Source organism: Bombus impatiens, unplaced genomic scaffold, assembly GCF_000188095.3.
Source record: "Bombus impatiens unplaced genomic scaffold, BIMP_2.2 scf_0377, whole genome shotgun sequence".
Lineage (NCBI taxonomy): Eukaryota > Metazoa > Arthropoda > Insecta > Hymenoptera > Apidae > Bombus > Bombus impatiens.
In genome coordinates, this window is record NT_176796.1 from 2,529,375 (window position 1) to 2,547,432 (window position 18,058).

The following is an 18,058-nucleotide window of genomic DNA, read 5'->3' on the forward strand; positions in this document are numbered from 1 at the left end:
CGGGCGGCGGTAAAACCGGGGATAGTGTAATCGCTGCGGCTGGGTGCAGGGCCGTGCCCGTCGGGGCACACAACGGGTGCAGGGCGAGAGAGGGACGCTGGCGCTGACGTTGACGCTGCTGGCCCTGGACCTCGCCGTTCTATTCCGAGTCCTGCTGCATTTTGACGTGGCCATTACCGGCGGAATTGCTCGACGTGCTGCCGCTGCTCGGCGGGAAACTCGTTGGTATGGTGCGCGACGACGAGAAGCACAGTTTCATGATGTATGGGAATTTGCCATCTGGAAAACAAACAGTCGAATAGGAATCGATTAGTTTCGTTTTTCTATACGATCGTTTAATTATATACTATATGTTATATCACGATTTCGTCATCAATTATATACGTATTATTGTATATTATTTTACTTCATAGAATTACCATACAGGCGAGAAAAACGAATATTAAGCGAACGCGTGGATTTCCTTTTTGCGGTTACAATGTTAAAGAATGGAATTTGAAAGAGAATTGCGAACGAAGCGTTGCGTTAACGCGATATTCGATCTTAATTGGTTAATATTGGTCGAACAGCGGTTGGTGATTGATCGTTTTTATTAAATTTTACGTGCGATAGGATTGGTGTTTTGTAAAAAGGAATTTAACAGGGTTTCTTCTAAAGAGAATGGAATCTAAATGGAAAAAACGTGTTCTTTTTCAAAGTTGTTCGTGTATGTACTTACTGCTGTTTTCCAGTGCTGTGTGATTGCATTCCATGATGGCAGCTACCGCGATTCCTACGCTGCTGAACTCGATAAGGCCGGACGACGATCGTTCCGATTTAAGGGGGAACAGTTTTACTGTCGTTGGAGCCTCGATACCGCGTTCCACGAACACACGATGCACGGTTTCCTCGGTTAAATCTGGGGGTGTGTTGAAAAAATGGACTATCTTCGAAGGTGGTTGTATTCTATTCTTATTGGCCATTGCTGGATTTAGGAACCTGGAATCAAAAACAAAAAGAAAAACGCACGTTTGGTTATTAATTCAACGTTACGCTCGTTGCGACGTTATATTTAATAAATTTACGAGTTCCATCAACTGCGATTAGAGCAGAGTAATTAAACATCTGTCGTACTTAAACATCGTTTGCCTGTTTATTGCAATGAACGATTATTACCCATGGAAACGACAGCATCGTGTAACACAATGGATCAGATGAATCGAAAGCAATTTCCACTAAATTCTAGTATTTTAAAGCGAGATACTCGCAATTAATATTCCCAGCGGCAGTTTTACAATCAACGAAACATGCTAGGCCCCGAAACACGTACATTTCAATATCAGCCATCGCAATTAAGCTCTCATCGAATAAATATTAAACGTATCGGAGAAGAGGAGCTTCGAATCTCCGGAAGTAGGAGCGCCGTTAATTGCACTGCACCGCTGTTCCGTTCCATAGGAAACATGTTCGTCGCGCAAAATGCTCGCACAGTTCCTCTAACTGCTATAGAATCGAGAATCTCTCGTTAACGTTCATTCATCGTCACGACAAGACTCTAGATCGATTCGAATCGTGGTAGGTTCTTTAGCGAATCGATGGCCACATTCGAGAAATATTTGCTCAACGGACAAACAAGTCTGTCTAGCGATTATTGCTCGAATAAAAAAGATCGAGTAATTATCGGTTGAGAAAAATCGATGAAAAGATAAAATCGAGAATAAGAGAATAGGAGATTGTGGAGAGAAGGAATATGGTTTAGAATATCACAGGGGATACGATGGTTTAGCTGTACCTGTTATTCTTGCTTCCTGTGAAATCTTTGAAGCTCGCTGTCTTGTCAGGCAAAATGTAGGGGTTAGTGACGTCTGAAAGAAAAGCCTGCTTCGAGAAGCCAAGCTGCAGCCTTCCGTCTGTACCGATCGTCACGTTGTTCAGATTTTGTAAACAACGTTCCACTGCTATGTTGTCGCCCATCTGGATCATGGCACAGCCTTCTTTCGTCTTCAAGAACTTCACCTGTTACGAAATCACGAGCATATTTTTGTTCAAGCTTCCTCTGTATTTGTTGGATTATGGAATTTAAATCACCGTTGTTCAACAAATTTACTCGTTATACAGCTCTAAATATTCTACCAAAGACAAATTAACGTTAATACAAATTTTTCCCTAACAAGAAAGACGTTCCAATTCGAATCTAATTGTCCCCGATACCAACGATCAAAGAATTTATTCTAGTTGCTACCAATACGATACGAGCGACTACGAAGCATATTGCTCCACTCGCAAACCCCAAAAAACGTCCCTTCTTCGATCGCTGTCAACGAACTTGAACCGATATCGTCGTCTAACGATGAAAAACAGCATGGTGGGTTAACACGAAAACCGGATCGTACCTTCGTTACGTTTCCGTAGAGGCAGAACAAGTTGAATAACTTGTCCGTGTTGACTTTGTCCGGCTGAAGTCCGTAAACCATCATGACGGAACCCTGAGTGCTCGATGGCGGCGTCTGTCCCAAGGTGGGCACATAACCGGGCCGAGGTGGCGTAGGATGTAGAGGTTCCCGACCGCTAAAATCACTCTTAATACCGTAACGCTCAACATAGGGCTCCGGATACGTTGCTGGTCCATTGAAATTCTCCTCGTAACGATCATGACCAGCACCCGGGGGGAAAGTTACCTGTGGCGTGGATCCTACGAACAAAAGCAGCGGGGGGAAGAGGAGAGGATATTTGATTGTCCTTTGTTTCTGCACTGGATGATTTCATTTCGCGTGTATTATACGCGGTGTGTCGCGGTTCGTGTGCTCGCGCGTTCGCTCTCTCACGTGTTCCGTGCTCAACGGTACGCTAATTATGGAAATCGAGCGACTGTTGCGTCCCTATTAATCACGCGGCAAGAGGAAATATTAATCGTTCCCGTTGAATGCTCGTTTAACGCGTCGACGATCAAATGAACGAGGGAAACCGACCTTTTTACGCCGCGTTGCATCGCTTCGACTGTTTAAGCTGGTCTTCGCGGCGAGAATTTGGGACAATTTTGTTAGAATTAGGACATTCCATACGATCATAATTTGATCACCGGACTGTGGATGTTTATGCGTTTGTGGAGCTCGAAGGTGCGCAGCAAACGCGCAGAATGCATACGATACGCGAAAAGGTATAAAATATCGAAAGTATGGGAGAGAAAGGGATAAGAATACGTATGCGTGAGATTTTATTTTTTCACCTAAGAAGTTTCAGAATAGTTATACATACATGGAAAAGTCGGACGAGTACGTCCGGTTCATCTCTTTCGTTGTGTTCGTAAAATTATAGATTTACATAAACATCTGCAGTCTAGTAATTACAAAATGTGTATTATTATAGAATACTGTAGAAATATAATTATATATACTGGTCAAAACAATTAGAGAGTCGCTGTTATAAACAATCAAATAAGAACAAAGATAGACTCACATACTATTCGCGTGATATTTTAATAAAAGCTAACTTTAATACGATCATCGAAGGAAAAACATAAAATCAAAGTTCTCCACTTATTTTGAACAGTATGGTTCGACGTCGAATTTCATATCACATTTACTCGAGGTTTCGCTCGAACATTTCGATTCGATTTTAAACATGATTCGATAGGCGAGCAATGTGAGTAGGGTAGTCGATTTTCGCTGGTAGATTTAGAGCCATTGAACACGAGGCTCCTTCGTTATCGAAAGTTCTCGTATTGGCCGCCATTCTTCCAGCGAACTTCGCGATTCCTGAGATTGGGTTTCGTTCGCGGTTATGATTCCTTTGGTTTGATCGCGACATAACTCGGCTACAACGACATCATCGATTTTCTGTCAAAATTCCTGCGGTCTCTGTCACGAATGGCGGTAATAATTTTCGCGAAAACCGTAACGGAAACACGTCCATCTGCCATCGATGACATGAATTATGTAATTTGCACCATTCAAGTGCATCGTACTCTCACATTTCGCTATAAAACAATCTACGCCAATGAGAAAGGAAACAAAAAAGGAATCGACGAGTTTCGTTTCAAATTGCTTTTTATCTCGTTCCTGCATCGCTGTACTTTCGATTCGCGAAAAACACAATAAAAATCGCTACAAATGATGAAACTTTGAACGCGCTCCCGTCGACCTTTGGAAAAATAACCATTACGACACATTTTTCTGGCCTAATAATTCCGATAACGAACTATTCACGAATTGCTATTCGTTGCCTAGTAAAATGAAAATTACAGTTCGAAAAGTTCTGCCAAGATTACTACTATACCAATTATACGAAGTCAGCGGTTTCGCGCGCCACCGGATGAAAAAGTATCGAACGTAGCCGGCCCCGTTCGATGGCCCATCCGTTTTCTCAATTAGTTCGCTTAATTTGACTATCAAAGAGAGAAACGAAGAGAGGGGGCGTATAGGGGGTGGGGGGAGAGTGAGGTATACTTACCGTATGGTTGGGGCGCGGCGCCGTATCTGGGTTCCGCCAAAAGGGGAGCCGGCCTTCCATTTCCTGTCGCGTCGTTTTTGTGTGCGCTCGATCCTGTAAGAAAAAAGAATTTTCAATTAGTTATACATACTCCCATTTTTTTCCGGTCGATAAAAAGCAAAACTTTTTCTTAACCGATCGAAACGAATGGTTAGATACAGCTCGGTTCATAAATATTAGCACTGACTAAGGGTAGGGCAAATGCGACATTAAAAATGGGACTTTGTGTCTCACGTTCTGAAGTACCAATTTTGAAAAAGATCAGTGTCTCTCGCGCTCTCTACAATTTATAACACTGCGACGATTGTAGTCAGACAAGATCGCGCTTATGTCTTAATAATATAAATATTAATTTGTAACAATTAAACTATTCATTTATATTATCCGAGCTAACAATTTACAAAATTTAAGTCATTGATTTATATCATTTAAACAATTAATTCATAACCACTTAATATTAATTTATTATTAATTGCCATTAACTAACAATAACGATACTACTAATTCATAACAGATATAACGTTGATTTACGACAACTGTATCGTCAATTCGTAATAATTAAATTAATCATCTGTTTCTTTTCATCTAATATTAACTAAGTCCTTGAAATCTTTCAAACGATATTTTATTTCTATTTCATATTATTTTTCAATTTTAAACACGGGTATAAGTTTTTATTTGATTACTTCAAATGAAATCATTGCCGATACAATGTGTAGCTATTGAGTGACTACGGATGGAATCAAACCGTGTTCGTAGATTTGAGAAAGCAAATGCAATCAAATCAACGAGATTTAGTCATCCAACCGTGCGTGCTACCATCGATAAGTCGAATGGTTTGGTACTATTGGTGATGAGTTCGCTGTTCAAATATGACTATTTGCGTTCACATACGAGTATAACTCCCACGAGTTCTACCGCACACTTCACTAAATAATAATTTTCAATATACTGCTATTGAAAGACGTTTCAAAGGTATCTCTTTCTCTACCCTCATGTATAAACCCGACAGAGCCATTTTCTAATTTTATTTTTGTCCTATTGAATTTCGCTTCCTTGTCACAATTTATAGTATTCACCGATTTCGAAAACATAATTATTAACGAAATTATTTGACAATCAAATATAACGCGTCAAATGTCCTTAACAATTTTCTACATGCTGTATCTTATTTCCTTTGATAAATTAGATATTAATTATAATTGATAATAATAAAATATAATACTGCGCCCGAAAAATAGATGCATATTTGACGAATAGATAATACTAATTCGCACGCTATATTTCGATAATGATCTTTAATCTTGCGCGAATACATGTAGAGTGATATTCGAATCGGATATACTACAACTCTGAATATCTTCAAATGGAAAATTAAGAAATTTCGCTTAAGGTTTAAGAACCTTTTCCGTGATCCATTCAATTCCTCCTCTTCAATTATGCGTTAGATTAAAACAAACAAAATCTGTTATAACGTAGAATAGATATTTTATCGATAAATAGAATTACTAATTTATGATATATAATGGGATCCGAGCGTAGTCACCTCCCCCCGTGGTGAATCCTGGTAATTGGTGTCGTTTTCACAATATTAATATTTCCAGATACTATTGTAGATATTAAAGAACTAATAGAATATTAATTTCAATATTAGTAATAAATTACTATTCGTAATACGATGTACATATTAACATTTCCGAGTATTACTATTTCAGAAACGATATCAAGCTAAGAACTACTTTAATATAGTCCATTCCAGATGATCCAAAATTCTTTTCGGAGTTTTTTGGTTAACCAAATGAGTACATCCTAGATTTATTTAATTAATTTCAATAATCTTCGCAATGATCTGTGTAATCGTTCTGCGAGAAAAATCGAAGTTACGTAACATATGCTTACTCTTAAATTTATAAAAATTCGTGTAATCGTTTTCTTGCAGCTGCATGACGATGATGCATGATGCTTCTAAGTTTTAGGTTTAAGTCTTACTTTTAACTCTCAGCTGAGACAACCAACGTTAGTAAGACAGAGACAAACAACGTTAGTAAATTGTTTGCATCCGTCGGGAACGTCGCGTCGTGCAACGTCACAGACTAAGTCTATTATGCGCGCTTTTGTACTTCGAAGGAAAGCTTGAAAGTTACTCTATCTAATTCTTTTAAATATTAAACGTCTAAATAGATTTAACAATGTGTTTAGAGTATCAGTTTCGTTTTAATTTAAACTTTCCGATACGAAAGGCTACCGATAGGGCTGCGATATAACGCACCCTAAATTAGTATCTATCTTTAGTGTAGCTTTGCTGAGACGTAGGTTGAGTTAATTTTGGGCCTGATAGTTTGGCAGCGAGGGACAGCGATCATACCTTAAATGTTTAAGTTGATCGGTTTGGTTTCTCAAAGGAACGATCAGTAATTCATTATATTATTCAAAGATTCTCGTAAATAATGTTCACAGTTTGTCGTCATATATCTTAGATCGTTACGTTATACAAGACACGAAATTCTAGTCAATTAATCGTTTCCTCGACGATTTGGATCAACAATGATGTTCCGTACAATACCAGCAGTTGTCCTTATAATTGTGAGCTGGTCTGTACGTTTCCATTTCTTTTTTTATTTTTTGTTTTATTCTCAAAGGGTAGTGTCGCGCAACAATTGGAAAATTCATTTATTCGTGGCATCGAGGATTCCCTGGTGCATCGGTGCGATCAGATTCTCCAGCGAAATTGCACGAAATTGAATCTACGGTCGAGTCTCCTCGACCGGAACGCGGCATCGAATGAATCTTGAATAAGTTATCGAAGCTAACAGACAGACGACCCGTTTCTACGTAACGCGCCTCGGGTTAATCAATTTCCTCAGCGATTCCCTTTTGGAGATGTCAGGTCGTCAGAAATTCGCGAAACAAGGAACTAGTTGTGTAATACTGAAATCTGCCACTGTCAACTTCAGTTCCCAAGAACTCGTTGCGACCGGTTTCAAATTGGATAGTCAAAGATCCTGGAGATCCTCTCGCAGTCCCAGAGACAGGCAAGATTTTGACAGTTCCAGGGCGGCTTCTAGCAGAATTCGAACGTTACAGGAACAACAGTGGTCTCTGGGGATTAGGAAGAATCCATGGCCGCAAAGGATCAGAATGAAACTCTGATTCCTGAAGGTTAACTTTACCAAAAATTGCAAGAAACTCGTGGTCCACTGTGGTTTAAAGGGAATTGTAGTCCCCGAGGACAAAGTTGCAACGGTGGTTTCTGCTGGTTAGAATGTCCCCAAAGGATTTCAATTTCCTTCATCGTGACGGAGAACGTGCTCCGTTAAATCTCAAATTTCTTGCGGCAGAGAAACCCTTCGATCGGTTAAAATCGCAGACCGATATAAAAAATAAAGAGAGCACAGATCATACGTATAAGTAATATGAACTTTATACTACAAAGATTAGCATTACACTCGTGCGACTAGATTCATCCGTATTACAAAATCAATTATTAATAAGTTGTCATTTATCTTCTTTATTCAGAGTTTCTAAGATTCCGAACAAATAAACACGAACGCTAGAATTACCAATTTTTAACAGACACCTAAATATATTTTCATAATCAATTAGCATCGAAGATTAAATATTTACAACCGTATTTCTGTTTCGTTAAAAGCAAAGATTAATATTACCACAGATATTTGTGTATTTATAGCCATTACGTCTGGTACGGTAGTGCTAACGTTAAAAGATTACAAATATTCTCACAATTTCTTTCATTCTCCAAAATGCCGCCATTTCCGGACTCTGCCCAAGGGTAGAGCCCTCGCACGTGAACCTATCGTTTGTTTTCCCTCGATCCGCTGTCATCTGTCGTCTCGGGATACAATCTCACGGCCTCTTCGCCGAAAGCAAGCGTATACAATTGGTCGGTCTATATTAAACCGCATTACGTGCACAGTTTGGACACGTGGGTGTGAGACGGGACAGCAGTGGCGATGTACACGGTAGCTGTATCGAGGGGATAGCAACGGTAGCCTGCCGTAACTTATATTGATTTCGAATATTCGATATCGTGTGCCGACACTCGACGCACCGATGCGCACCCCGTCGAGGGCGATGCATCTTCATTCGGAAAAGAGACCCTCCACCGCGAGGCGTCCTGCCGCACAAATTTCACTGCTTCCCGGATGGAAAGAAGCTTCCGGCCGTTAAACCGCCATCGCACCCCGTCTTTCCTCTCAATTTTTTCTCTTCCTCTATGATTTTTTCTTCCACCAGGTGAATTTGAATTTGATATTTCGTTGATATTCGGTTCTATCGGTACGAGATGACACAGATATTGAAATAGACGTCGTCGTTTCTATTCTACGATATTATGCGTCTATGCATTTAGATAAAACGAGTCGGCGAATAATTGCTGTTTGCTTTGTTCATATTTTTCTATGAGTAAATTTCATTGAGATCTAACGAATGAAATAAGATTTGAATAAAGATAGAATGAAATGATTTTAATGATAGTAATAGTAATTACGATACTAGTTTGTAGATAAATAAGAAAGGGAACGATGTATTAGAAAGAAGAGAACTATCTATGTACAACAGTAAAGGAATAAAGTCTGGAGGAGGAACGGTTTGCTGTTGAATCAAAGTCACTTGACTGGCTGCTTGAAGACATCAATCTTATGTACTTGCAGATGCCAAGTAGGCATCTAAAAGATCACTGTATGGTTTATAACGTAGTTACTTATAGCGTTAACCCACCGCAGCAGACGTTTTAGTGGAATTTATGCTCGGATATACTTTTCTTCGTAATTTTCTGTTCTCGAGAAATTTATAGTTTTCACGCGTGTATCGTCTGCAAAACTAAACTCTTCGTAATCCTACGTTACGATTGCCTCACATTTCTACCATTTACATAGAACGCTACAGGACACAATTTAAGGAACCATACACATTGCACGTGTATCCTTCACCACTGGGAAAATTTAACTCACGTTCACCCCCAACCAAGACCTTTGCAAACTCCAAGTAGCAAGCGCAGTGAATAAGCGTTCATAAATTCTGTTCTCGATAAATTCGGTCACGATAAATTACATAACTAGTCGAGGAATTACACAACTAAACAGTCCGATTATCAACTCGAGAAAACAAACTATTACCTGCTGAGCAAATAATCGGTCGGTGACGTCAGGCTCAGGCTATTTCGAACGTTGCTCGTCCACACCGGAAGTGGTGAACGAAGTAGAAGATCGCGGAGGGCATTGATATTTAGTAGCATTAATAGGAAATCTACGTTAATATTATTCGTTCGGTAGACGAATTCGTAATTTTTCATAGAAAGTGTAAAGATAAAAACTTGCTTGTATATAAACGATTTGATCCGACGTTTCGTTCTGATCTCCTTCGTTCGTTAATGGAATTCTATACACTAATCGTTCATAGTTTTAGATCAACATGGACGAATACACTTCAATCTATAATTTTTATGGATCACACTCATCCATCTACATTTTACGAATCTCTGCAAGGAAACTTTCTACCGCTGGTTGATACGAATAGAGATTCTCTTCTTCATCTCCTGCATCAGAACTCATCTTCCGAACGATCGACTCTCCCGATTTAAGGATGTTATTACCTGCTGGCCCCGACGTACGTTACATGAATTCCGCGTGGCGCGATAGCGTATCGATTTGTCCTTTCCGCCGAGAAGTTTCAGGAACGCGTCATGGTTACCGACGATAATTTTCGAGAGTCCATGAAAATTGTCACGCGCACAGTTGCCACTCCGAGGCTCGAATAAATCGACGTATACGATCGATTAAAAAAAAAAAAAAAAAGAAAAGAAAAGAGAAAGGAGAAAAGAAGAGGAAAAGAACCGAAGATACGTGTTTTGGATAATTTACGAGCTTCGAGAGTTAAGTTCATTAATGACGAAGAGGTGACGTCTTAACCTTATTTGCACGTCGGCTGCTCGACGGTGGATTGAAAATAGAGTGAAGTTACTCGACGAAGTTCGAGTGATCCGACAACTTTGATGGATGATTTTATGAAACCTGAGAGTGTTGTAGAACTTTTAAAACCGATCGTTACGTAAGTAATATAGGGATTATCCGTAGATAAGTTGCGATACTCTTTAGATCAAACACGAGAATGTTGGGTTTTTAGAATATTCATTAAATATTTCTCAACAAAGAACGATGAAAAGCATTTCGTTAGAAAATTCGATATTACTTTTTCCATCAAAACGGATATTTTCTTGGATGACACGTCGTAGATAAAGGGAGGAATTTTGTGAAAATGTCGACTGCTGAAATTCTACGTCAGAGAGGCAAGCATATTTTAATAACGGAGCTACAGAAACATCGGGGGAAAATTTAGGCGAGCTCCGGGCTACGGTACATTCGGGTCATGTAGAGGCCCTTACAAGTCCATGAAACTCGATATTGGTACTTGTAGGTCTCGCAAAGGGCCTTGAAGATTGCGATTTTGGATATCGTGTCCGACGGACAAACGTTCCCGCTATTGCCTCGATCGACGAGCCATCCTCTCGCGTTCTTTCTTCAATTACGTTCGTGTTATCGCTGCACTAGATTCTCAAATGTGCTTTCAAACGTTTTAGCTTTCTCGCGTTACTCATTCCACGCAAAACATGTACTAAATATCACAGACCTTAACTCATCACAATACAAAATAAGTCAATTTATGTTGAGAAAACATAAAAAGTATCAAGGGGTGATGCGAAGAGTTAAGACTGGAAAATTTCGAAAATAATATCTGACCATCGTTTTTTACAGTCTATCGCTGTCGTCGACGTTATACGTTTAGCAAATAATTGTTTCGTGCTTGCCAACAGTTTTTCGCTTTTCCTAAAAAATTTATCCGAGTTGCGTAACACTTTGAACATACATGCGCGATGTAATAATTATTTTACAAGTTTAGTGTGTGATAGCGAAAATTAACCCGTTACAAATTGGTTAATTTTGTTTAATTGTTTCGCTAAGAGGTCTCGAGACAAAGTAGTTGTCAGGGAGCACGACATCGATCTGCATAAACGTCACTGCTCCACGTGATTCTAGCATCCACCATGAGACTAACGATCCATTACTCTCCATAACGTGGCTTGAAACTTTATAAATTGCCCTACGCAGGCCCTTCGGAGACCATTAAAATCGGATATTGGAACCGATGGCTCCTCAGGTAGGTTAACGAAATTCTGGCATACGCCGGCGACGACTACGTTACTCTAGGGGTTTAATGGGAAACGTTGGACTAGAAAAATCGATTGCTTTTTTCAACCGACTAAAAAGGTCTGCATACGGTACTATTAGGTAAACTGATTCACGTGCTACATTGACTTTAACGACTGTAGCTTTCAGCAAACAGTTTTCCTACTACCGAGTATAAAAGCTCCGATTCGAAGTGTCAATAATGGGCGAAAATAGGAACATTCCTAAACAAACAAAAATTTTTAATAAAAAATTTCAATGCCCATATATGTTAGCAGAAAGATAAAAGGCTCGGATGATTCAAGAATAAATAATTGTATTATTAGATGTTTCCATATCTCCATCTTAAATTGATAGCTCAAGGAACGAATAAAATACATTTTACAATACATAAATATATATGTATCACTGCATATAAAGGAATAATCCATACACGGCAAGAAATTCGATGTCAAGGGGCCAATAACCAAAAAAGAAAAAAAAAGAAAAAAGAATTTCCTATAAAGTGCCGACAAAAACCCACCCCTATTTGTATCTGATCGGTTCTCTGGAAAAACTCTCACGAACTGGGTCGCGAGTGTTTTTTTCGACGGAACAACGTTGGGGGTGGATCTCCTTTATCGGCGCGGCCCGCAGCGAATTTTCTAGTTTGGAAATTTTCAATCAACAAGGAAACAAAAACGTGGCTGTACGTCGACGAGAATGGCTACGGCCGGGCGCGTAATAGAAACGTTTCCGCGGCTTTTTTAGCGAAACGGCAATTACAATTCAGTTGCGTACGTCGAGGGGTTGCGTCGCGCAATAACCTCTCGATACAAGCATCGTGTCGTCATCCCTTTGTTTCTTTTCGAAGTAGATTCACGAGTGCTTCTCTTCCCACAGTTTCACCAGGCAACACTAACCAACCGCGGTTCTCTGTATCGACCTACAGCGTCGCCACGCAGACTGCCATCGTGCACCCCATAAAATAACCCCGTCGTAGGAACACGCCGACCACATGGATGGCTGTTAGCTCGCCGCTGGAACCGTGAACGCTTGCTATAAGTGGATTGGATGATCGTCGGTGATCGAGCGTACGTTGCCGCTAATTACGTTGATGATGGTTTTGGTTAGTTACTTCTGCGTGTGTTGATATTTTACGAGGGTAGTACATGGGGTGGAAAGTATATTACGTCTTCGTAATATTTCTATTGGAAAGCATTTAGAAGAAGTTGTTCTAGGTCGAACTATTTTAATGACGATTCTGTGCCTTGATCAATCCATTTGAAGTCGACATGCCACGTACGTCGTTCGATATCCTATTTTTCCTGCATAGACTTCCCTATTTCCCAATATTGCTACATGGACATATCATAGTAGCATAAATTTGAAGAATTTGAATTTAGTCGCGTCCGTACTTCGATTCTTACATTTCTCGTAATAATAAACGTAGAATAGTATGTCGGGTTTACATTAGAATTAGGGTTAGGGGCGTGAAACGAATCTTCGTTTGGATTACACGTTGTCGTTATGCAATAGCGAAGACATTGATTAGTGCAAATACGATTATCATAGAACCGGACAAGTAACCGTGGTAATTAGATACTCGAGAAACTAATGACAATGATCCTAGGTTCAATAACGAATCCCCGGTCGACGCGATGATAGGTGAACGTGCTCACAAAATCTAAGTCGGACGCGTAATATTCACTGATGGTAAGGGGTTACTCTTTTCGTCGATGAGATCGCGAGAGAGAATGAATTTTCGTCCGGATGATGCCACAGAGGAAAACTATAATGGGGTGTGTCTAAGGACACGAGATCATCGGATTCGTCGAGGATAGCCTTCGTTCAGAAAGTAAGGGAAATTGGCGTTGCTGCTAATTGGTCAATCTCCATATCGGTGGTTAGAAAAAGATGCTAGTCGCCCTCGAGGGAAAGTTGCTAGTGGGAGACGTCGTTCGTTTCTTTCAACACACTGTCCATTGTTTTCTTCGTCTTTTCAAATCACCTTGTCGCGATACGTAGAGAAGTCCGCAACAGTAGAATCAACCGTTTCAGCCAGACGACCAAAGCAACGCAACGTATGCGTCAATAGCAGCCAAGGTACCAAGTAATTATTAAAATATTTAGCGTGAAATCGGCAATTCCATTGAGTGATACGTTCCTATAGCATTTTGTCCCCTCGCTCGATGCTCCGTTTAACCGTGAAAATCACTACGCGTGCCCTTCTCATCGTATTAATTTATTTTCCACGGGGCAAATATTGTTACGCGGTATTTGACATTTCGGTCAGCGATCGCGGGAATTAGATTACCAAACGTGATCTGGTAAATTGTTAATATTTCGTTTCGCCGTCGATAGGATTTACCCGTGTTTATCGCGAAAACAATTTACGCGATCATTTGCGACCAGATGTTTTACGCAATCCTCGTTGAGAATCGCGAGCAGAAGATGAAAATGAAGCTTGAAACAACTTCGAGTGCCACCAGCCGCTTCGTGTCTCTCGAATAAACACGCTACGCGGCAACTATGATAAAAGTTTACGATTACGCAACTTGGCAAGTGAATTATCGTCCCTCCAATAGAGTTCTGAGTTATCGCGAGTAAAATTAGGGTCGTTGCTTAATAGAGGCGCATCGTGGAATTTAATATGTTCATAGTCGCGCGTCTGTTGCTCGGCCAAGTCATCAATGTTGAATCTAACGGCTGTGTCCTCGCAACGACAGAGCTTTCACGACTTTCGCGGAACGATTGTGATAATCGTAAAGCAACTCTTCTCGTCAGGGGGTTTTTCAGGCCAACCGCTTCGCAGTTTTCTGTTGCCAGCTAGAGAGAAAAGAGGAGCAACAGGTTCGAATGGGAGAAACAAAATTTCTGGTCCTAGAGCGGTGCTTCACAGGGAATGCTTAATTCCAACAGCGTTTAACGGAATATAAGAGCGTGTTCTTCGCGGAAGGAAATCTCTAAAGGATTCTTTTCCATAATTTTAATGAATATACATCTCCTACCGGTAGAATTATCATTCATAATGAAATATATTCTGCCTTGAAGAATTTCGACGACATTTAGAGAAATATAAAACGCGTTCTTAATATACCAGAGAGTGTACGAAGATTTTTTCCATAATTTTAACGAATAGACATTCCTTATCTACGGAATTTCCATCCATAACGAAGTATCTTCACTCGGCTATCCCTTAAAAAACTTTTATATTCACGGAATATTAGAAGCTAACGAAGACAAATCAATTTCTATTAGTTTGCTTTTAGCGTTCGTAATTTTTAATACGTTTGCAATGTATTTTTCAGAAGCACGAAACGACACATAAGAAGGTAATGGGTATCTTTGAATAAAAAAAATTATTACGTTCAAATAAGAAGATGCCTCGTCTTCTCCGGTTAGTAGGTCAGTAACGATTCTATCGCGAATAAAACATCCTGGTATCGTAAAAGGAAAAAGATAAGATAAGAAAAAGGAGTAGGAGCGAAGGGTAATATCCCATTTCCATATCGTGGAAAGGATCATTATCGCGGCAAGTTACAAGGCAGAAATGCGAAAGTCGTAAGCGTAATGAAACCGAAATCAACTCGAAAACGGATTCGTGAACGATGACACGAAATGCCAGTAGGATGCAGTTGAAGAAAGGTGAAAGGTTGAGCGATAAAATCCGCCGCTTTATCGTAGCTCCGTTGAACGATACACGCCTCCGATATTAAACGCGTACTAGGAACGAATTCACTTTACACGATGAAATTGACAAACGAGGAACGTACGCGCTCTTGTTTCGCGATGATATTAAAACGATATCGAAAAATACCTGGCATTTATCGTTTCATACGCCAACGAGCAAGTAATTAGAAATGCAATATACCGTTTCGAATAGTCGTTTACGCAATACGACCAATGGTGACGTAGTCACGGTTAATTAATAACATCACGTGCGTACATATGCGCGTGTATCGTACACATACTACTTTACCGCGTATCCATCCTGTCCCTGTTTCATTTACCCAAGTATTTCTACTTACGACGTTCGTGCTTTGACAAATTATTGGATGCTCGCTGACATTCCAATCGTAGTAACGTTACGACGACGCACAGTACGATGGTATTTCCATTTGCAGACTGTAATTCTCGATTTTTCGATTATAAAGAGAGAAAAGGAAATAAAGTCGATAGAAAACAAAAACGTTGGTTGTACAATCAATCTACTTCGAAGTAAAATATACTTCGAGGAAGCTTTGTGTTCAGGCATCGAAAATAATCTCGACGATCGTCGCTGGATCGTCGTCGAGGCGCATGGAAAAAAATGTTGCAATTCCGGGAGGACCTTTGAAAAAGCTCGAGATTACGAATCGAACTTTCTTAATCCCGAGTTTTTAATCTCCTCTGTCGCGCTGGCCATCGCTCTAGCAAACAACCTGATGGCGCACCATCGATCACCGTGTTTCCGACAACACAGCCGACGGTAAAAAACGGTGATCAGTTCTGGCGATGCTTATCGAACGACTGTATGCAACACAGAGTGACTCTAGCCTTTCATTTTTCTGTTAATATCGATCGCGAAAGATTCCTGTCCAGACATGTTGGGCCTCGGGACATCGCGCTTCCACGTGAGCCATACGCGCGTACAGAGCCCAGTTCCGTAACTTTTTCCTTCCCATCGAGCACGTTGCGCCATTGCTCGCATGATCGAGCTTCTTGAATCGTCGGCAAAGGGGCAAAAATCGGGTGGTATACGATGCATAGAAGTTTCTCGCGTGATTAATTCTTCGGAGTCGATCCGAGTCGGTTTGAAAAAATCCTGCGAACTCGAATCCCCGATATACCGATAAATCCGAGAGAAACACTTTCTCGCTTAATCCTGCGGTAACGTGCTCTAAATCCACGTGGTCAACCTTCCACGATCGACTTCGAAACGGTCGAGTCCGAACTGCTTTCCCGTGTCTGCGGTAACGTGCGCCCGTATTCTCGCGGTCAGCTCCGACTCAGATTGGACCAAGTCGACTCACCTTTCGTCCAAGTCCGCGAACAAGAGCACGGCGACTTTCAACGAAGTAGTAGGCTCGCGTGAAAACGAAGGAAACCGTTTCGGACGATATTTAAGTACCTAGATTTGCGTTGATGGCGCACAGAGGGGTGGTGGTATAGGTAAATCGAAAAGTAGAAAGTAGAAGATACAGAAATAAAGAAAGGCATATAATAGAGAGAGAGAGAGAGAGAGAGAGAGAGAAAGAGAGAGAGAAATATAGAAAGAAAGTAACTCTCCTGGTAAACTGGTTTTATGAACAGACACTGGTTTTATGAACTGACTTACCGTGATCAACCCCGCCTGTTCTCTCGGTCACCCCGATCCGTCCGACTCGAACTCGAGATATACGGACGATTTGATGTCCGCGTTCTCACAGAGACCGATGCTATCACTCTCACTCTTCGCAGACAGTAGTAGGGGGAGAGGGTGTAAGAGCCGTAGACCTGCCTAAGCCCCACATTCTCACCGGGCCCTGACTCGGTTCCACGTGAATCCATCATCACCGTCAAGTGAACAACGAGTAGGCTGCATCTGCACACAGACAAACATTCCAACATAACAACCCCCATGTTCTCATGTTTCCACAATTCCATTCGGATTCTCCTTCCGCTCGATTTGTCGCACGATCGTATCGGTTATTTGGTAGTTTTTATATTTTTTTTTTATTATATATATATATTTTTGTTTTGTATATATATATTTTTGTTTTGTATATAGTATGTATATATTTTTTTCTGTGGCAACATCGTTTTCGGGCCTCTCCGGTCGTCCCGTGTACACGGTATTACACACTTCGTACGTATTTTTGTATGTACATACACATATATAGGTATATATTTTTTTTTTGGATTACTGTTAATACTTTTGTTGTTGATGTTGTTGTTGTTGTTACTGTTGTTTTTTGTTCTGTCTCGGAATCCGTCTACGTAACGGGGCACGTATTACAGGTACGTATTACACGTTTATATATATACATGTGTGTCTTTTCCTTTCTTTATTTTTTTCTGGCGGGTTAGTTTTTACATTTATATAACAGAGGTCGATCCCTTTCTTTTTTCTCGTGTAAATATATATATATTATAAAGATTTTTTTTCTTTTTGCCTGGATTTTGGTGATGTGCATATATACGGTATAACAAGCGACAAAGAGAAGGACAGATCAGCTAGATTGTGTGCGTAGATTACAAACATACACATACAGGTATATGTGTACAGATAGAGAAAGATTATATATATATGATATATACATATACAAGGATTTTATATATATATATATACATACATAAATGTGATAAGAGAGAGAAAGAAAAGAGAGAAAGAGAGAAAAAGAGAGATATATATATTTTTTCTTTTAGAAACGGGTAGACGACAAAAG

At 40.3% G+C, this 18,058-nt stretch overlaps 1 protein-coding gene across 2 annotated transcripts in view; it reads right to left on the minus strand.

Moving 5' to 3' along the window:
* Positions 1-9: 9 nt before the first annotated feature.
* The window catches only part of LOC100748934 (heterogeneous nuclear ribonucleoprotein L), a 153,305-nt gene continuing 135,256 nt past the window's right edge, over positions 10-18,058 (minus strand). For both annotated transcript variants that reach the window (XM_012386190.3, XM_012386191.3), the window contains exons 7-11: positions 4,429-4,521; positions 2,373-2,671; positions 1,772-1,995; positions 719-978; positions 10-279 (exon numbers count right to left, since the gene is read on the minus strand). In XM_012386190.3, coding sequence (XP_012241613.1) covers positions 140-279; positions 719-978; positions 1,772-1,995; positions 2,373-2,671; positions 4,429-4,521 — 1,016 coding nt within the window. In that variant the 3' untranslated portion in view covers positions 10-139. The remainder of the gene's footprint in view (positions 280-718; positions 979-1,771; positions 1,996-2,372; positions 2,672-4,428; positions 4,522-18,058) is intronic.